Source organism: Schistocerca nitens, chromosome 3, assembly GCF_023898315.1.
Source record: "Schistocerca nitens isolate TAMUIC-IGC-003100 chromosome 3, iqSchNite1.1, whole genome shotgun sequence".
Classification (NCBI taxonomy): Eukaryota; Metazoa; Arthropoda; class Insecta; order Orthoptera; family Acrididae; genus Schistocerca; species Schistocerca nitens.
In genome coordinates, this window is record NC_064616.1 from 963,904,353 (window position 1) to 963,926,910 (window position 22,558).

A 22,558-nucleotide genomic window follows, 5' to 3' on the forward strand; every position below is an offset into this window, starting at 1 on the left:
AAGCTTGCTGTACAAGTACTTTATAGGGCTACCAAGGGATAGTGAACACGCACAATGAAGGGCAGAACAAATAATCACAGATTTCTTTGACCCACAGGAGAATGTCACTGAGATGCAGAAAAAACTGAACGGGTGTGGTGCTTGAAGATTGACAAACTATATTGTGAAAGCCTACTTATAAAACTTCAACAAAAATTTTTAAGTTAGGACTCTAGGGATATCATACAACCTCCTAAATATTACTCATGTAGAGACTGTAATGACAAGATTAGACTCATTACTGCATGCATAGAGGGATTTCAGCAACCACTCTTCTCATATTCCATAGGTGAATCAAATAGAAGCAAGTCTTGATGTGCGGTAGATTGGGATGTACCCTCTATCATGCACTTCACAGTGGTTAGCAGAGTATAGATGTGATAGATGGACATTCTGGGGAACCTCGGAAAATTTAAATTTGGAAGGAGAGATGGGGTTTGAATCCCACAAATAACTGTGCCTGTTACATTGATTAAAACAGTATTACAATGAACTTCCACACATTACAGTGTTATACTTACATCTTTTGAAGATGTAGCTTGTAAAACTGAACGAGAATCACTAGTATCATCACATGTGCCACTGAAATACTGAGCACCTGCTGTGTTACAATCAGTTAGCCTGCGGTCTTTTGTGACCGTAAGTATGTGAACCTGCAACATATTTCTGTAAAAATAAACATTGTAATACAATTCATCAATAAGAAACCTAAAATAGTAAAACTAACAACTTACTTTCTTTGTAGACTGATTTGTTAGGTCTGACTGTGAGGAAGCTTTTTCAGGTTGCTTGATAGAATGAGGTAGAAGCAATACCTTCCTTTCACTTTGCTTGGTAACGCTTGTGCAAGGAAGCTGCTGATCCTATAATGTAGTAACAGCTATGACAACACATTCGCAAACATTCTCTCTTCACATTATGTAAATCACAAAACCCAAACAAATGCAGACACTAAACATCTCTACTTTTAAAGTTTTAAACATGGTTGCTTTTTTTTAGTGACCATTTATAAATTAAAATTGAAACAAATGAGCCGTCAGTCACAATTTTTAGTCTTATTAACCAGGTTTCAACACTTCTAAGAGCGCCTTCACCAGAATTTAAATTCTGATGAAGGCACTGTAACCATGTGTTCTCTGCTCTCGCAGTAAACTAATGTTTGACTTTTACACAACAGTGACACGGCCAAAAATTGTTATTACAAAGTAATTGCTGGCCCTCTGTAGAACAACAATCAAAACAGACCCAATATTTGAAACAGACAATAATGACTGTTTACTGGTGTTACCAGTTCTCAAAACATGATTTAATATGAAGGATCAACCCTACTCAATGGAACAAACAAAAATTATGAGCTGAATGTCACACACAGGGAAATTCAGAGTCCTATGTGGTTGAAGTAATAGCTTAAAAAAGCACACATCTTGTTTCATGAAAGCCAACTATCAGTTTTTTAAATACGCTCACACAATACCACGCATGTATCCTTCCGCAGGCATGTACTTTAAGTTGGTGCTCAGTTTACGGAGGGCCAGTTATGTCACAAGCTCAGAGCAACCAACAGCATAATAATTTTTGGCAGGGAAGAGGTTCAAAAATTATTGTTGATCTGAGACTGAAGATCATTTGTTGTGGCATCATGATGACACTAGCAAATGTTTCTTTTGCAAACTGTAGGAAGAAAACACTGGTACCTGAGAATGTACAAGATAGTAAGGCCTGCTGTAGTCTCAAATGATAGTTGCACTTGGTCCTGAACAGATCATCAGTGTCACATTCAAGCTTCATTTGACTGGCTTTTGTTATTGTGTCCGATCATTCTTGGCACTGTTAGCCACTCCAAGTGGAAGAAAAGGGTTGTTGTGCTCCGCCTTTACGTTGTTTTTATGAGATGTACTGATGCTGCAGCGTTCATCTTTGGCACACTAGTGTAAAAGGTGACACCAAACCAGCTAAGTGTAAAATCTGTGAAATTAACATGTTTATTTACTTATACTTACTTATATAAGCAGACTTCAGATTTTTTCTTTGTGTCCGATTAAAATCAAGTGTCTCAGATAAAATAACCTTGAAAACTTAGGTCTAAAAACTGGACATAAAATTTAAATGTGTTGCTTGTGTTGACTGTGTAGGGCTTCCCCTGCATATTTCAACCACCACATTGACGTGTATGTTTCGCAGGCCAGGTACAGCCCCTACCTCACCTAGGAGGTTATTTGTAAACAGAAGACACAAGGAACTGTGTACAGTCAAGCTGCCAGCAGTTGCCACAGTGTCTGGGAGTGTCAGTCTTGCCACTATGTGGTGTGCAAGTCACAGCACATAGTGCTGCAATCGTGGGCACAAATTTGTGTCCACATGGTCACGTGCTTACGCGATGTCCTGCACGTATCCTTTAGCAGGCATGTACTTCAGTTGCACTCTGCTCACAGACAGCCAGTTATGTCTCAAGCTCTGAGCAACCAATAGCCAGCTCAAGTCTCCGTTACATACACCACCAGCTGCTGCCACTTTGCTGACTGCGAAAGTGGGGTGCCACCCTCGTCCTGAGCCCGATCTGATGATGTGCTTCCACCAGCCACTCTGAGGGCATCACTTCGCATTGTTTGTTGTGATTGTCCACATGCTTGTTGCCTTGTGGGACCGTGTCATTATCAGTAGACTGCCTACAAGCTCTCAGCCTCATAGGACCATATTATCACAGCACCTGCTGCTCATCAGGAGACTGCCTATGAGTTAGCAGCCTCACGTGACTATATCGTCATTAATCTTCCCTGCCCCTTAATTCACTGCTGTTCTCCAGTTTCGTAGACATTGTTCTCAGAGATTGTATTTAGCTTAGTTCCTGTAAATAAACAGTTGTTATTGCAAAGTGACTGTCTCACTTCAGCAAACCTGGCTCCTCTATAACAGGATAGAACATTTGGTAACAAGCATAAAGGTTTAGTGTTTTGATTCTTCATGTCGCTTTTACTGTTTTGCTGCATCTTAGTTCGTTTTCTGGAAAAGGGTTCATTTTCAAGTTTGTTCATGTGGTTTCTCAATCGAGTGGATTTTTGCTTGTCTGATGGTTCATTTGTTATGGCAATGTCTCGTGCTTCTCGTGTTGCTGTAGCCTATAGGCAGTGGTGCCTATCACATTTTGCACTTCCTATGACATGGCACATTTTTCAGTACATGCACATATGTGAACCAAATTTTATAGTTGTTGTCTCTTCAGCATACTTCAGATGGCCCATTCATGTGTTGTACAGGTGTGACCTTTCTCAAATGAAACTTTTGGACCGAGTTCTTTTCAGTAGTTGAAGGTCCAAGTATAGTTCACTGGCAGCATATTTTTGCATTAAGTTTGCCTCTCTCTTTCCATTATCATGTCTGCACATTGTCTGAGCTGTGTTTGTCTCAAGTTTTTCAGTTACATGAGCAGAAAATTCAGAAATTGCTGCAGGGTGTAACTCAGCTTGCTCAGGTTTTAACTTCTACTCGGCACCCCCCCCCCTCCCCCGCCCCCAACACACCTGTGCGAACCTTCCATGTGTTTGATGGTCAGAAAGAGGACTGGGACCTGTACCACCAATAGCTGCAGTTTATAGTCTACGACACATGAGGTAGGTAATGCAATGCTCATTTTGTTGCCACTGAGGATGTGGAAAATTTTTTTGTTTGTGTTGTCCAATTTTTCCAGGCTCTCGTCCAGGGACAGGGATGGAGAATGCAAGGTTACATTAAATTCGTTATCCACGTGTAGGCCATTTTTCAGTCACATGTTTACACATTGGCTGACTGTACTGTTGTTTTGTTCCAGTTGTTTTGACAGTCAGTGCTGGCAGCTATGGTGTGCCTCCTCCCTCATGTGTGGCACTTCTTTGCGATGGCTGCACCTTCTACATCTACATCTATACTCCGCGAGCCACCTTACGGTGTGTGGCGGAGGGTACTTATTGTACCACTATCTGATCCCCCCTTCCCTGTTCCATTCACGAATTGTGCGTGGGAAGAACGACTGCTTGTAAGTCTCCGTATTTGCTCTAATTTCTCGGATCTTTTCGTTGTGATCATTACGCGAGATATATGTGGGCGGTAGTAATATGTTGCCCATCTCTTCCCGGAATGTGCTCTCTCGTAATTTCGATAATAAACCTCTCCGTATTGCGTAACGCCTTTCTTGAAGTGTCTGCCACTGGAGCTTGTTCAGCATCTCCGTAACGCTCTCGCGCTGACTAAATGTCCCCATGACGAATCGCGCTGCTTTTCGCTGGATCATTTCTATCTCTTCTATTAATCCAACCTGGTAAGGGTCCCATACTGATGAGCAATACTCAAGAATCGGACGAACAAGCGTTTTGTAAGCTACTTCTTTCGTCGATGAGTCACATTTTCTTAGAATTCTTCCTATGAATCTCAACCTGGCGCCTGCTTTTCCCACTATTTGTTTTATGTGATCATTCCACTTCAGATCGCTCCGGATAGTAACTCCTAAGTATTTTACGGTCGTTACCGCTTCCAATGATTTACCACCTATGGCATAATCGTACTGGAATGGATTTCTGCCCCTATGTATGCGCATTATATTACATTTATCTACATTTAGGGAAAGCTGCCAGCTGTCGCACCATTCATTAATCCTCTGCAGGTCTTCCTGGAGTACGTACGAGTCTTCTGATGTTGCTACTTTCTTGTAGACAACCGTGTCATCTGCAAATAGCCTCACGGAGCTACCGATGTTGTCAACTAAGTCATTTATGTATATTGTAAACAATAAAGGTCCTATCACGCTTCCTTGCAGTACTCCCGAAATTACCTCTACATCTGCAGATTTTGAACCGTTAAGAATGACATGTTGTGTTCTTTCTTCTAGGAAATCCTGAATCCAATCACAAACCTGGTCCGATATTCCGTAAGCACGTATTTTTTTCACTAAACGTAAGTGCGGAACCGTATCAAATGCCTTCCTGAAGTCCAGGAATACGGCATCAATCTGCTCGCCAGTGTCTACGGCACTGTGAATTTCTTGGGCAAATAGGGCGAGCTGGGTTTCACATGATCTCTGTTTGCGGAATCCATGTTGGTTATGATGAAGGAGATTTGTATTATCTAAGAACGTCATAATACGAGAACACAAAACATGTTCCATTATTCTACAACAGATTGACGTAAGTGAAATAGGCCTATAATTATTCGCATCTGATTTATGACCCTTCTTGAAAATGGGAACGACCTGTGCTTTCTTCCAGTCGCTAGGTACTTTACGTTCTTCCAGAGATCTACGATAAATTGCTGATAGAAAGGGGGCAAGTTCTTTAGCATAATCACTGTAGAATCTTAAGGGTATCTCGTCTGGTCCGGATGCTTTTCCGCTACTAAGTGATAGCAGTTGTTTTTCAATTCCGATATCGTTTATTTCAATATTTTCCATTTTGGCGTCCGTGCGACGGCTGAAGTCAGGGACCGTGTTACGATTTTCCGCAGTGAAACAGTTTCGGAACACTGAATTCAGTATTTCTGCCTTTCTTCGGTCGTCCTCTGTTTCGGTGCCATCGTGGTCAACGAGTGACTGAATAGGGGATTTAGATCCGCTTACCGATTTTACATATGACCAAAACTTTTTAGGGTTCTTGTTTAGATTGTTTGCCAATGTTTTATGTTCGAATTCGTTGAATGCTTCTCTCATTGCTCTCTTTACGCTCTTTTTCGCTTCGTTCAGCTTTTCCTTATCAGCTATGATTCGACTACTCTTAAACCTATGGTGAAGCTTTCTTTGTTTCCGTAGTACCTTTCGTACATGATTGTTATACCACGGTGGATCTTTCCCCTCGCTTTGGACCTTAGTCGGTACGAACTTATCTAAGGCGTACTGGACGATGTTTCTGAATTTTTTCCATTTTTGTTCCACATCCTCTTCCTCAGAAATGAACGTTTGATGGTGGTCACTCAGATATTCTGCGATTTGTGCCCTATCACTCTTGTTAAGCAAATAGATTTTCCTTCCTTTCTTGGCATTTCTTATTACACTTGTAGTCATTGATGCAACCACTGACTTATGATCACTGATACCCTCTTCTACATTCACGGAGTCGAAAAGTTCCGGTCTATTTGTTGCTATGAGGTCTAAAACGTTAGCTTCACGAGTTGGTTCTCTAACTATCTGCTCGAAGTAATTCTCGGACAAGGCAGTCAGGATAATGTCACAAGAGTCTCTGTCCCTGGCTCCAGTTCTGATTGTGTGACTATCCCATTCTATACCTGGTAGATTGAAGTCTCCCCCTATTACAATAGTATGATCACGAAACTTCTTCACGACGTTCTGCAGGTTCTCTCTGAGGCGCTCAACTACTACGGTTGCTGATGCAGGTGGCCTATAGAAGCATCCGACTATCATATCTGACCCACCTTTGATACTTAACTTAACCCAGATTATTTCACATTCGCATTCGCTAATAACTTCACTGGATATTATTGAATTCTTTACTGCTATAAATACTCCTCCACCATTGGCGTTTATCCTATCCTTGCGGTATATATTCCATTCTGTGTCTAGGATTTCGTTACTGTTCACTTCCGGTTTTAACCAACTTTCCGTTCCTAATACTATATGCGCACTATTTCCTTCAATAAGAGATACTAATTCAGGAACCTTGCCCTGGATACTCCTGCAGTTTACCAATATTACGTTAACTTTTCCTGTTTTTGGTCTCTGAGGACGGACGTTCTTTATCAACGATGATAATGTTCTCTCTGGTAAGCCGTCAGGTATTTTATCGTTTCGCCCAAGGGGGGGTCCCTCTAACCTAAAAAACCCCCGTGTGCACGCCACACGTACTCTGCTACCCTAGTAGCTGCTTCCGGTGTGTAGTGCACGCCTGACCTGTCTAGGGGGGCCCTACAGTTCTCCACCCAATAACGGAGGTCGATGAATTTGCAACCATTATAGTCGCAGAGTCGTCTGAGCCTCTGGTTTAGACCCTCCACACGGCTCCAAACCAGAGGACCGCGATCGACTCTGGGCACTATGCTGCAGATATTAAGCTCAGCTTGCACTCCGCGTGCGATGCTGGTTGTCTTCACCAAATCAGCCAGCCGCCGGAAGGAACCAAGGATGGCCTCAGAACCCAAGCGGCAGGCGTCATTCGTTCCGACATGTGCTACTATCTGCAGCCGGTCACACCCAGTGCGTTCAATAGCTGCCGGAAGGGCCTCCTCCACATTACGGACGAGACCCCCCGGCAAGCACACCGAGTGCACACTGGCATTCTTCCCCGACCTACCCGCTATTTTCCTGAGGGGCTCCATAACCCGCCTAACGTTGGAGCTCCCTATAACTAATAGGCCCGCCCTCTGTGACTGTCGGGACCTTGCCGGAGAATCGGCCACTGGCCCAACAGGCGAGGCATCCTGTGGTGGCTCGGAAACGATGTCATCACCACTAGGAAGCACCCCGTACCTGTTGGAAAGGGGTAAGGCAGCCGCCACGCGGCCAGATCCCACCTTCGCCTTTCGGCCAGGCACGCGCGAGCCCACCACTGTCCGCCATTCACCCTGGAGTGATGGCTGACCGGTAAGATGCTCACTGCCGGAAGACGCAGCGACATCAGGGGTTCCATGTGATTCCAAGGCCACCGAAGTAGGCATAGGTCTCACCACAGTTGCCCCAACGCCACTACGAGCCGACGCCTGCGCCTCGAGCTCGATGAGCCTAACAGACAAAGCCTCCACCTGTCCCCGAAGAGTGGCCAATTCTCCTTGCGTCCGCTCACAACAACCACAGTCCCTACACATGACTATGTTTACCCTACTCTATACGGTGACAAATTCCCAAGATAATCTTCTGATGAGCTACTCTGATAATCAAGAAACACTCACTGAAATACGAGACGCGAAAACTACGCTAGGTTTTCCCAGAAAAACTATTTAAAAGCTAAGCGCAGCAAATAAGTACAAAAACACTGTTATTGAAATAAAAGGTTCTACCTAGTAAGCACTCGAACACGCAAGAAATTACAAAAATAAACTAGTAATTACACAGATAACTGAAAATAAGTCGCTGCTGTTTGTAAAATATGTAAGAAGCAAACGGTGTACTCGCCTTAGTAGTAGCAGGAGCTAGCGATGCGCTCTCGCTGACGGTCTAACTGAGGCAGGGATGTCAAGTAGAGGCAAGGTACAAGCTGCCAGCAGTCACCAAAGCATCTGGGGGCATGCAATTAACATCCAGCACACAGCACTGCAATCATGGGCACTGATTTACATCCGCATGGTCACATGCTCACATGATACTTGCGCATGTATCCTTCAGCAGGCATGTATTTAAGCCAGTGCTCCACTGATGGAAAGCCACTCACGATCTGAGCTACCAACAGCCGTCTCCAGTCACCGCTGCAGATACCACCTGCTGCTGCCATCTTGCTGCCTGCCAAGGTGCCATGTCACCCCCATCCTAAGCCCCATCCAAGACTGCGCTTCCACCAGCTGCTCCGAGAGCACCTCTTTGCAGTGTTTGTTGTGACTGCCTGTGACGAAGCAAGCTGGGATATTTTTATTTCCCCTCTTGTTTTGCCATCTGCCTCCTTAAAATTCATTTTTTCATTTCTGACTGATTACCATTAACATACATGAGTATAATTTGCATTTTCATAAAAGAGAAATGTTGCCCCTCAGTTTTAAAGAATATAACACCAGATCTAGTTTTGTGCTTAGTTTTGTGTATGTCATCAATTTCCTAATTTAATTCGACTATTCCTAGTTAATATCTTTTGTTATATGGTGAAATCGGTAAGTGTTTCGTAACTTAAATTATTTCTTTTCCTGATGCCTTTGTCCCGCAGTTTTGCAGGGTCGGTATGGTTAGGAACGGATTTGGCAAAGTTAATTTTAAGAGGTGGCCGGATGCCCTTTCTGCCGCCACCCCATACCCCCTGGGACAGGATTAGTGTATGTACCCCAGCTGTCTGCATCTATGGTAATCCATGGAAGAGTGTCCAGGAAGAAGTGCATTAGTGCTCTCGGCTAACATGACAGGTTCATAATTTAAATTCTATTGTTGACTTATAAACAATTATAAATTCTGTACTAATTGTAAACATTTGGAGGCACTACCAAGAAATTCTGAGCTGAAAACAGGATTAAACTTGAGAACCAAATCCATCAGATTAAAAATGATTTTGAAATGGAGGTAGAAACCAAGTGCGCAGTAGTGGTAGAGGAAAAACAGGTAAAAGTAAATAAAAATGTAGATTCAAAATTGGTTGAAATAGAGAAAAAGATGGAAGAGGTACAAAATCTAAAGCATAGAGTACGTACTGTCCCAAACAGTCCTTCATTTGTTAATTGTACGAAATTTAATACTTTTGAACCATATGGGGAAGTGCATCCAACAGATTTCATTGGGGAATTTAATGATTTGCCTGAAACGCGGAATGACAAAAAGAAAATGTCATTTGTGAGAGGTTTTTTGAAAGGGGATGCTTATGGATGGACAGCTCAGGTAGCTGATAAGTTATATTTCATGGCATAGCTTTGAGAAAGCATTTTTAGATGAATATTGGTCCAAAGAGAAGCAGCAGAGAATTTTGAGTGAATTTTGGGGAGGAGAGAGATTTGACTCAAAGAAAGGTACTGTGAAAGGTTTCTGTCAGCTTTGGATAAATAAACTGAAATATTTGGACAAAGACCTAGGTAGTGAATCAATAATTAGGGTTATGAAACTAAGTTGCCTCAGAAAGTTAGAAAATTGCTTGTACCTGCCCCTAGGGGTAATATTAGTGATTTCTCAAATTATGTTGATAAAGTGGACAGACTGAAGCCATCAGTGAAGATTGTAGGAGGAGTTTTGATGACAATAATCAATCAGGGTGAGAATTTCAGGTAAATAGGATGAACAGGACTGTAATTAGACCTGTAGAAATACAAGGAATGGTTGGGTGGAGGATGGCCAGAATGAACAAGGAAATGGAAGGAGAAATTCAAGTAAAAGAAATGGAGGAGATGTTTTTTATTCTGGATCAAACCATTTAAACTAGACAGTGCTCCAGTTTTGGCTTGCACTCTATCAGGTGGCTATAAAGAGCCACTTGTATATAAATGAGCTGTAATCGCAGGTAAGGGTAATGTAAATAATAGTAGTAAGGCAAGTGTAATTTCAATTCTAGTAGAAGTTGAATGATGGTGTGGGTAGCAATGTCTATCCCATAAAAGGAGAGGAGGTACTTGCTTTAATGCAGACAAGAATCTCAAGCAGTTTGATGGAATACAGTGAAATAATTTTTGTAAATGATAATTTTGTCTGATTAGTAGAGTTAAGTTTGCCTTAGCATAAGGATCTGTTACTGTGGAGTGTTTTTCAATAGAATCAGTTCTGCATTGGATAGCAGAGCAGGTGTTTATTTATTAGTTAATGAAGGATAATGAAATAATAAAATAATGAGTAATGTTGGGGTCTTAATGGTAAGGCAGCCTGTATCTGCAGTACAGATATTTTTTGAGAATGCACTCCACTAGCTAACGAGGTTGGAAAGGTAAGTAAAATAATGGAGCTGACAGACAAGACTGAGTAATGAAAAAAAGAACTGTAGACAACAAAGGTGGTGTAACTGTACTGAGGATCTATATTTTGAACTAGGCAACATTGGGTACTGTGTATATTGGGCAGTTCATGACACTGCAGCTGGGAATGAGAGCTTAACAGAAATGACAGTATTTTAGTGAGGTACATGAGGCATCAAGGGATCACCAATTTAGTATTGGAGGGCAGCGTGGAGGGTAAAAATCGTAGGGGGAGACCAAGAGATGAATACACTAAGCAGATTCAGAAGGATGTAGGTTGCAGTAGGTACTGGGAGATGAAGAAGCTTGCACAAGATAGAGTAGCATGGAGAGCTGCATCAAACCAGTCTCAGGACTGAAGACCACAACAACAAACAACAAGTCATATAATGCTGCATCATTGGAACTATAAATTATCTGAAAACTTCTATTGGTGTTCTGAGGAATTATGAGCTTAAAGTGGTAATACTGAAACAAAGAACAGTAATTTTGCTGATCAACTGATAACTGTGGAGCTAGTCTGGTGTGAATATTCTGACAAGTCAACTATTTGGTAACATTTTGAGATTTTGTGAGGATTTAATTTTCTGTTTGAATGAGAGTAGTGCTCAGGCTTGAGTAGAGAAGTGGGGCAATGATTTGGTACAACTTCCATCCCATCGTTTTTGATCTGAATACTAATTAAGTTATGTGATGGTGACTATTCTTTTTTCATAATGTAATGATTAGTAAATCTATGCTACTGCACATCACGAGTTTTTGCTACTTTGCAAATGGGAAAGAAACCAAAATCTTTCAGGTTTAACCAGTTTCAGACAGTTATGACTTTAGAGTAATGTTTTGTAGTGTAACGTGCATTTGATTTTAAATTTTTACTAGACTACACCTTTAATACTATAGTCAATTTCAGGGCTAATTATTGTAACATTATGAGAACTATGTAATGTATTTATTTATGATGTAATGACTATCATTTGCCATTAGTGTTAAACATTTTTTCAGACTTACTCAGAAGCAAAAGTAAGTGTACTAAAGTCTGATTATTTCATGTACTTGGGGGAGAGGAGAGCCACTTTCAAGGGAACTGATAGCAATGCATTTCCTTACTAACTGCCACTTGCACATGTTGAAGGCATGGACAACTTGGTGAGAAAATGTGTAAAAGCTCATTGAAAAAGAGTGAAAGTACTTGTGAAAAATAATAAACACTGAGCAAGTGTCCAGAAAGTGAACTGCAATGCGCACTGTAATTTAACTTTTTGCAACCCATGGGGATTTATTCTTTTAAGCAAGACAGATTCATGTAAGTAGGAACCTGCTCTGCTATCCAATGCAGAACTGATTCTGTAGTTTTGATAAGATTTCTTGTGTAATATTCTCTTTTGTGTAGAAAGTTAAACCAACTTTCTGGCATCACGTGTAGTCATTGAATAGCCCAGTTAGCTATTTGCAATAACTATCTGGTCAATCCAATGGGGGGGGGGGGGGGGGGGTGTCATGTGACACAGCAAGCTGGGATGTTTTTACTTCTCCTCTTGTTTTGTCATCTGCCTCCTTAAAATTCATTTTTTTTCTCATTTCTGACTGATTACTGTTAACATATTCATAAAAATAAAGGTTGCCCCTCAGTTTTAAAGAATATAGCACCACATATAGTTTTCTGCTTAGTTTTGTGCGTGTCATCAATTTCCTAATTTAATTTGACTGTTCCTAGTTAATATATTTGGTTATAGGCTGAATTCAGTAACTGTTTCGTAACTTAAATTCTATTGTTGACTAATAAACAAATATAAATTCTGTATTAATTGTAAACAATTGGAGGAACAACTAATAGTATTATTAAAGGATCTATTTGGCTCTATTTGAAAACATGTCAGCAAAGCTAGCCCTTAATTAATTCCAAAGTAATTTCCAGTTTCATCAAAAGTATTGTTTGCATAACTATATTTGTCAATTTCATGATTTAAACAAGTAATACAGCTAAAGCGTTGTTGTAGAAGAAACTGTTAAAAAGTCTCAATTTTTCAATGTATTCGGTTAATTTCATAAGGTAAGTTTTAATTGTGATTTCTGTAAATTAGACATTAAACAATGTGTAGTTTCAGTGCCTATTATTGCGATAATATATAAGGACCTGATTTTTGGTCACAAGACAGTCAGTCCAGGGCCGATTTTCAGACAAGGAACCTGTCTGAATGCATCAACTTAACCGTGAAAAGAGTGTTACCCCAACAGGCCGTGTGTCAAGACAATGACAGTGTCTGTTTCAATTTATTTGAAAGACTGAACTGTGTGGTTACGCTTTTACTGCACGTAGATGTTCAACAGTAAACTATTATAGCAATATGTCGATGTTTGCCTGCAAACTATTAATGAGGCTTATCAAAATAGTACACTGGTCATATAACTGCATAATATTGGGAGAGAGGGGGGGGGGGGGGTGAACAGTGAAAGTAAAGAACTGTGAAACACAAATGTGCACCCGTCAGCTACATCATTTGAAGTAGTCAGTGTTGAACTTCCACACCCCATTCTTCAGCAAATGTAGCAACGCAGTACGTCAACGTCGAGGACAATCAACGAGGAAATAAAGCAGGCAAATGCCACATGCCCATGTGTTTGTAGACTTGTGTGACCATGTTGTTACCAGTAGACTGTGTAGAGCTCTCAGCCTCAAAGGCCCATGTCGTGACAGTACTTACAGGTCATCAGGAGACTGCCTACGAGTTACTGTCCTTGTGGGTCTGTGTCATCGTTACTCTGCCCTGCTCCTCAATACACTGCTGTTCTCAAGTTTCATAGACATTGTTCTCATAGGTTGAATTTAGCTTAGTTCTTGTAATAAACAGCTGTTATTGCAAAGTGTATGTTTCACTTCAGCAAGTCTCACTCAAATACAAAAAGGTAAAGGCCTATTAACCATTGGCAGTTCAAATGTACAGTGGATAACGATACCACTTAGAGAAATGGCAGCAAGAAATGAGAATGAACACTATGTGCACTCGGTATGTACATCTTGGAGCCTCATTCACCAAATTTAAAAGGCTATGTCACTAGCCATTCAGTGAATGGGGTGTAACCAACTACAGATTTTGATGCACATTGGGACAAACGATGTGTGCTGTCTGGGCTCTGAAGTAGCACTTGGATCATTCCAGCAACTGGCAGAGAAAGGTGTGAATACCAGCCTTGCTCACAGAGTTTCAATGATGCTTACAATCAGTAGCATTGTAACCAGAACAGATTGTGGCTCTCTACAGTTCTCAGTTGAGAGGGAGGTTTGAACCACAGACCATGGAGATTCTGTGAAAAGCCAAACCATGACCTCCTGTATTTACAGCATAAGCTTGAGAAATGTAGCATCCCTTCTTATGGGTTAGGTGTGTACTAAACATCACATCAGAGGCTGCTACCAAGGTAGATGACTGTGTATGGGAAGCACACATGTATTGTTTCAGATTAGGCAACTCTACATCCAGTAAATGTAATGCTAGCTATACAAGATCCAAAAGTGTAAAGTCCAAAGAAATGCTGCCCACAGGAAGAACATTAAAATCCTAGTGGTTAACTGGCAAAACTTCACAACAAAGTGCCACAGTTTGAAGAACTAAAAAGCAGGTACAGAAAGATGTTAACAGCTGAAATTGAAAACAGGGAGACTTTTGAGAGAAATTTATGCATATATCAAAAGTATAAGTTAATCGGTTAGACTCAGTATAGGGGGTGGGGAGGAGGGAGGCATAAAATTGTAATTCAAGCCTTCTCTGACCACCAGACTCACCTCCTGATGTAACTGAAAACTTCAGAGAAAACCTCAGTTTGCTTGTAATTTAAGTCCCCCAGCCCCTCTTAATTATAATCTATTGTATATCCCCCGAACAAAAAACTGTGCCCAGTAGTTGGAAGAAAGTGCAAGTCATGTCCATTTAGAAGTAGTGTAGTAGTGAGCCACAAGATTACTGTCCAACATCTTTGACATCAGTTTGTTGTAACATCTTACAGCATATTCTGAGCATAAATTTAATGAGATATCTTTAATAGACTGACCTGCCCCATGACAAGCAAAATGAATTCCAAAAACATTCATCATGCGAACCCAACTTGCACTTTTGTCACATGCCACACTGAAAGCTTTGGATCAAGGCAGCCAGTAGATGTAATATTTCTTGGTTACTGAAAACATTTGATTCAGTAACACATCTATACTTATTACCTAAAGCACAATGCTATGGAGTATCAAGCCAAATTTTCAACTGGACTGAGTATTTTTTGGCAGGGAAGATGCAGCAGCTTACCTTAGATGGAGTCATTGACAGATGTAGAAGTAATGTTGTGTGTGCACCAGGAAAGTGTGTTGGGATTGTTGCTGTTCATGTTGTATATTAATGACCTTGCGAACAATATTAGTTGCCTGTAAAGAGGTACTGTCTGCAAGAAGCTACATAAATGTTCAGTCAGATTTCGAGAGAATTTCAAAGTGGTGCAAAGATTGGCAACTTGCTTCAAATGTTCAGAAATGTAAAATTGTGCACATCACAAAATTAAAAAAACATAGTTATCCTATGACTATAATATCACTGAGCCACAATTGGAATGCACATCTACATACAAATTCCGCAAGCCACCATACGGTGCCTGGAGAGGGTACCCTGTACCACAACTACTTGTTTCACTTCCTGTTCCACTCGCAGATAAAGCAAGGAAAACACAACTGTCTATATGCCTCTGTATGAGCCCAATTCCCCCCCCCCCCCCCTAAATGAAATATATGTTGGGGACAGTAGGATTGTTCCGCAGTCAACTTCAAATGCCTGTTCTCTAAACTTTCTCAGTAGTGTTCCTCGAAATGAATGTCTCCTTCCTTCCAGGGGTTCCCACTTCAGCTCTCGAAGCATATCTGTATCACTTGCATGATCGAACCTACCGATAACATATGTAGCAGTTCACCTCTGAATTGCTTTGATGTCTTCTTTCAATCTCACCTGCTGTGGATCCCAAACTGAAGAACAGGTCACACTAGCATGCTAGATTTGGTCTCCTTTACAGATAAACCACACTTTCCCAAAATTCTCCAAATAAACTAAAGTCAACCATCTGCCTTTCCTACCAAAACCCTCATATGCTCACTCCATTTCATAATGCTTCACAATGTTACGCCCAGATATTTAAACTATGTGACTGATCAAGCAGGACATTACTAATGCTGTATCTGCACATTAGGGGTTTATTTTTCCTACTCTTCCACATTAACATACAATCAACTTACAGTCACTTACTTATCTTCGACACCTTCCTGTGAGCATCATCAGTGAACAACCGCAGATTGCTGCCCACCGTGAACAACTGCAGACTGCTGCCCACCCTGTCTGCCAGACCATTTACGCATACAGAAAATAGAACGGTCCTATCACACTTCCCTGGGGCACTCCTGATACCCCTGTCTCCAATGAACACTTGCCATTAAGAACAACATACTGGGTTCTATTACGTAAGAAATCTTCGAGCCAATTACATATCTGGGAGCCTGTTCTGCATGCATGAACATTCATTAACAGTCTGCAGTTGGGTACCGTGTCAAATGCTTTTCGGAAATCTAAAAATATAGAAACAGCATGTCGCCCTTCATCCACAGTTCACAGTATATCATGTGAGAAAAGAGCAAGCTGGGTTTTGCGTGAGTGACGCTTTCTAAAGCCTTGCTGACTCGGTCAACTCATACAAATACACTTTACAGGGATATGAAACGCAATGAGATTCATACCAAATAGGAATAATTGGGGATATTGAATGTGTGGTGTGCGTACTGTAAGACCTTCGGTACACACACCATCAGATTATTTGACTTGTCGCTCTAACGAAGTAGGCGAGTGTCAGCAATATGTCTCGTGGTCTTATCGTGGCGTGTTTATCTTCTGCCGTTAGGTCAGACAATAGAAATGCCACTTGCACGCTTAGAGTAGCAGATTGACGGTGACCAACTTTAAACAGAACTTGATTAATTTTCACAGACATTTATTAAAATAATAACAAGCATAAAAATAACTTAACTTGGTTCTGGATGCTATTTACAATTGACAATCTGAAGTTCCTTTGGTCTTGGTACGTTAATCTTATTCTCACATATCTCTGATACTTGACAAAGTGTCTATTCATTTATCTTCATGGCTATGTACAGGAATATGATAATCTTATTAGGCGCAGACTGAAACTTGACTATAGACTAATGCAGACTGACTAATTGGAGGTCTGTACACTCGTTATAATATCTCGCGCGTTCAGGTATCGCTGCACGAGTGTGATCCGCGAGGAGAAAAGTTTCTACATCAGCAGCAATCTCATTGGCTGTGTTACATATTAATATATGGATCGGCGGAAGCAGAATTTGGTCCATCTCTATGACAACGCCATCTCGTAGTGCGGAGACGGATGAGTGCTGTGCCTGCACTGTTGTGCTTAGCAGGCGCGCTCTAATGGGAAAGTTGTGTACATGCTGACTTCGCGGAACTATGTACACAACAGAATGTATACGGAGAAGGGCAGCACAAATTGTCACAGGTTTGTTTGGTCTGTGGTAGTGTTTCACAGACATGCTGAAGAAACTGAACTGGCAGACACTTGAAGATGATGTAAACTTTCCCCCAAAAGCCTACTTACAAAACTTCAAGAACCGGCTTCAGGCATATGCTACAGCCCCTTGTGTATAATTCTCACAGGGATTGTGAGGGCAATATTAGATTAATTACCTAAAGCATGGAGGCATTTAAACAGCCATTCTTCCTATACTCCATATGTGAATGGAATAGTAAAAAAGTCTAATAACTGGTACAGTCACACTCATGCATATCCTCTGCCGTGCACTACACAGTGGTTTGCAGAGTATAGCTACAGTTGTAGATTCAACTCACGCTTCACTTGGAGAAACAAACTCTTTAACAGAAAGAAAGACATTTCAGTCATACTGGAGGTGACAAAGATAGTTCGATTTTATTCACAATGTAGTTCTGCCAATGGTTTGTGTGAACTGTCATGATCTGAAGATGGCCGGTAATGGCTGAAATCAGTAATTTAGGACTGACATTGTGTGTGATTGTGCTGCTATCATCTGTTAGAAATATGATACTTCCACACATAATACTAGTTTCATGCCTGTGTCAAAACATTAAATGGCAGTGGCTGATCTTGCTAGTTTTAAGGATACAGATAGACACAGACAAGGGATCACCCTACTGAAGATATAGGTTGCAAATGGGGAAATCCACTGAGATAAGCAAATTGCACGGAGGTCAGTTATTACTACACAAAGCCTGTACATGGGTATCTCAAAAACAGTGAAGCTCGTTGAATGTTCACATGCTACTGTCATGTGCATCTATGGAAAGAGGTAGGAGGACAGTGAAACTACCACTACGCATTAAATAGTTGGATGTCTATGACTCTTCACAGAACGGGGGGTTCGGAGGCTTGTCTGTTCTGTATAGTAAGATAGATGGTGACCTGTGGCATCTCTGTCTAAAGAGCACAATGCTGGTCCATGCACAAGTGTTTTGGAGCACACCATTCATATTGTAGAATGAAGGCTTTCACGACCGGGTGACATGGCTGTTGATATACTTTCCGGGATGTGAGGTCGTGGTCCAAGAACTTTTCTGCTCCTTACGTTTCGTCCAGGACTGCGCTGGACTTCCTCAGAGGCGCTGCTCCGCTGAGTCTTGCCGACTGACTGGTCGGGTGTCTGAGAGCGACTTATATATTGTGAGAAAGGGGGGTGTGGTTCAGGTGACACGTGATGAGCAGTGATAATCCATAGCAAAGATAAGGTTAACTATCGATTACCACCTTGTCGAAGATAAAAATTGTTAGCAATTTTGTAGAGCCACTGTCCATATATCGCTAAGTTTCATAGCCTCCTCTTTCCTATCTGAAGCAGGCTTTTGAAAAAAACGGCTACTCAAGAAAAAGAGATAAATAGAATTTTGCGTCCAAGGAATAGAAGACCAAAAGATAAGAATGAACCACAACGACAGAAAAATACAGTAGTTCTCCCTTTTATTAAAAAAGTAACAGATCGGATCGGTAAGATTTTACGAAAACATGACATAAAACCTGTCTTTAAACCAACAAAGAAATAAGTCAAGTACTACGATCTGTGAAGGATAAACGCCCTCCCCTGTCGACATGTGGTGTGTATAAAATTCCATGTACCTGTGGTAAAGTTTATATTGGTACTACCAAAAGAAGCGTAAACATGCGACTGAAAGAGCAAAAAAGTCTTTGTCGACTTGGAAAAATAGAAAAATCAGCTGTAGCGGAACATGCTCTTCAACCAGGCAACCACCAAGTGAAGTTTTCGGATACCGAAGTTTTATCTACAACGTTAAATTACAATCCACGGCTATATAGAGAAGCTATTGAAATTTATAAACATCACGATAATTTTAATAGGAAAGAGGAGGCTATGAAACTTAGCGATACATGGACAGTGGCTGTACAAAATTGCTAACAATTTTTATCTTCGACAAGGTGGTAATCGATAGTCAACCTTATCTTTGCTATGGATTATCACTTCTCATCACGTGTCACCTGAACCACGCCCCCCTTTCTCACAATATATAAGTCGCTCTCAGACACCCGACCAGTCAGTCGGCAAGACTCAGCGGAGCAGCGCCTCTGAGGAAGTCCAGCGCAGTCCTGGACGAAACGTAAGGAGCACAAAAGTTCTTGGACCACGACCCCACATCCCGGAAAGTATATCAACAGCCACACCATTCATAGTACATTACTGAATATGGAGCTCCACTGCAGATCCCTCCTGCGTGCTCACATGCTGACCCAAATTCATCAATTATGACTGCACTGGGCATAGGACCATCGGGATTTGACCACTGATCAATGGAAACATGTCAGCCCTTCAGGTTAATTACATTTCTGCTACACTAGGTCGATGGTCGTCTTCACAAACGCCGACATCAAGGTGAATGGCTGCTCAACTCGCACAGTGTGCCATTGACGCAGGCTGGTGGGAGCAGTATTATGCTACAGGACACAATCTCCTGCAACTGCATGGGACTTGTGGTAGTAATGAAAGACACGCTGACAGCTGAGAACCACCTGCACCCCTTCATGCTTGATGTCTTCCCCGACAGTGCTGTAACATTTCAGCACTACAACTGTCTGTCTCTCGAAGCCAAAACTGTGCTACAGTGGTTTGAGGAGCATTATAGTGAACTCATGTTGATATCTCAGCAACCAAATTCGCCTGACATTAGTCCCATGGAACCCATCTGGGTCACTATCAGGCGCCATCGCCACATAAGAAAATCAGCGGCCCGTTCTTTACATGAATTACATCACCTGTGCCGTTATTTACATGAATTACGTCACCTGTGCATAGCCATTTAAAGCCACATACCTCCACAAACCTACCACCAAACTATCAGATCCTTGATATGCAATCAGGGATATGTTTCATTTAAAACACAGTCAAAGAAGCTATTGCACAGGTGGTCAGAACATTTTGGCTCATCAGTGTGTGTCACAACAGAACAGAGTTCAGTCATCAGAAAATTGGCATGGAATTGGCCATTCAAAAGTAAATAACAGTATTAAATACAACAGAGTGATGCCAAAAAGGTTTTTCATATGCACAAAAAAAATGTAGCAATCTATGCTTCAGTTTTATAAACAGTTTGATGTCAGAGCTGGATATACTTTTGTCAAATAGAGCTGTTATCAGCAAAAATTTCACACAGAACATGGCTGACTCACTATAATTATGTGAACATTCATGACAAAATTTTGTGCCAGACTGGGACTCAATCCCAGGTTCTTCCATTTACACAGCATTGCTCTACAAATTTTATATCCATGCACTTCTAATAGACTTCATCTTTTCACTTGTCTAACAAGCCTCACAGAGACTCTCCTTAATACAGCCTGATGATATGAGGTATACACCAATAGTGCACTGTGCACAAAAGGCAGGTGGTGGTGGTGGTGGTGGTGGTGGTGGTGGTGGTGGTGGTGGTGGTTAGTGTTTAACGTCCCGTCGACAACGAGGTCATTAGAGACGGAGCGCAAGCTCGGGTTAGGGAAGGATTGGTAAGGAAATCGGCCGTGCCCTTTCAAAGGAACCATCCCGGCATTTGCCTGAAACGATTTAGGGAAATCACGGAAAACCTAAATCAGGATGGTCGGAGACGGGATTGAACCACAAAAGGCAGGGACCTGGGATTCAGGTTCAACCTTTTTGTAAATGTTCATCACACCGTACAATCCACTTGAGTGGAAAATATCAACATAGAACACTAGCAAGAGGTTAAATCGAGCTCTCTACTGTATCCAGTCTCCCAGATGTTCCAGTCCTGCAACCTACAAGGATATCCTCTTTAGGAATTTTATGGTATAGTGGGAAATAAGTGACAACTTGAAACTTTGACTTGGTTAATGAGGAACACATGAATAACGCAACTGGCAGCACATAGCCCACAAAAAGGATGGTGGTGGTGGTGGTTAGTGTTTAACGTCCCGTCGACAACGAGGTCATTAGAGACGGAGCGCAAGCTCGGGTTAGGGAAGGATTGGGAAGGAAATCGGCCGTGCCCTTTCAAAGGAACCATCCCGGCATTTGCCTGAAACGATTTAGGGAAATCACGGAAAACCTAAATCAGGATGGTCGGAGACGGGATTGAACCACAAAAGGCAGGGACCTGGGATTCAGGTTCAACCTTTTTGTAAATGTTCATCACACCGTACAATCCACTTGAGTGGAAAATATCAACATAGAACACTAGCAAGAGGTTAAATCGAGCTCTCTACTGTATCCAGTCTCCCAGATGTTCCAGTCCTGCAACCTACAAGGATATCCTCTTTAGGAATTTTATGGTATAGTGGGAAATAAGTGACAACTTGAAACTTTGACTTGGTTAATGAGGAACACATGAATAACGCAACTGGCAGCACATAGCCCACAAAAAGGATGGTGGTGGTGGTGGTTAGTGTTTAACGTCCCGTCGACAATGAGGTCATTAGAGACGGAGCGCAAGCTCGGGTTAGGGAAGGATTGGGAAGGAAATCGGCCGTGCCCTTTCAAAGGAACCATCCCAGCATTTGCCCGAAACGATTTAGGGAAATCACGGAAAACCTAAATCACGATGGCCAGAGACGGGATTGAACCGTCGTCCTCCCGAATGCGAGTCCAGTGTGCTAACCACTGCGCCACCTCGCTCGGTTCACAAAAAGGAGAGATCTGGGTTTGAGTCCCAGTCCCACATAACTTTTTAACTTGTCATATATGTTCATTGCAGTACATGCCCTGATAAAAAGTGGAGAAATGTCATCTCTAGAACTAAGTGATAGAATCTGCCTGTAGATATAAAATATTGTTTCATTAGACTGTGGCTCTATCTGTCAGCAAAAGAATTTTGATATAAATGTCGAAGCAGTCTTCCAATTTTCCTATATCTGGCCACACAACATGTTGCAGGGACAGTAAGGGAGCAGTTTGATAAGGCTAAACTTATAGATATGGAGATAGCATACACATAGCAATTTATTCACAGTTTACAGTTACTGTAAGCTAATAGGTTACATAAGCAGCACGAATTTTCACAGGTGTTTTTTGCCCCTTCCAGTTCATGAGTGGGGAAAACATTGCTAGTTCCAAACAAAAATGAAATGCAAATATCTTCAATAACAAGACAATGATTATGTTCGCCCCTAATATTACAATTTCTTTTGAATATGTAAAAAATCTTACTGCTGTTGAAGGTGCAGACATCAGAATTAGATGGACAGGTTTTTCCCTGGTTTCTGTAGCAGTGGAATTTGATGGATATGTCATCACAGGTTCACTTATTCTGTTATCCAACAAACATTTTTGTTGTTTGCCCTATAACAAATTTTATATATTGTAATAGTACCAAACATTCTTGCTAATCAGTTTAATAAAATATATCTGAAACTTGGCATAAAACCATAAAAG

The 22,558-nt window shown here is 41.5% G+C and overlaps 1 protein-coding gene across 5 annotated transcripts in view; it reads right to left on the bottom strand.

Moving 5' to 3' along the window:
* Positions 1-22,558, bottom strand: part of LOC126249031 (molybdopterin synthase catalytic subunit-like) — a 121,844-nt gene that overhangs the window by 84,853 nt on the left and 14,433 nt on the right. For 4 of the 5 annotated variants that reach the window (XM_049950642.1, XM_049950645.1, XM_049950640.1 and 1 more), the window contains exons 3-5: positions 22,334-22,465; positions 774-902; positions 561-692 (exon numbers count right to left, since the gene is read on the bottom strand). In XM_049950642.1, coding sequence (XP_049806599.1) covers positions 561-692; positions 774-902; positions 22,334-22,465 — 393 coding nt within the window. The remainder of the gene's footprint in view (positions 1-560; positions 693-773; positions 903-22,333; positions 22,466-22,558) is intronic. The other variant, XM_049950641.1, reaches the window with a different exon arrangement.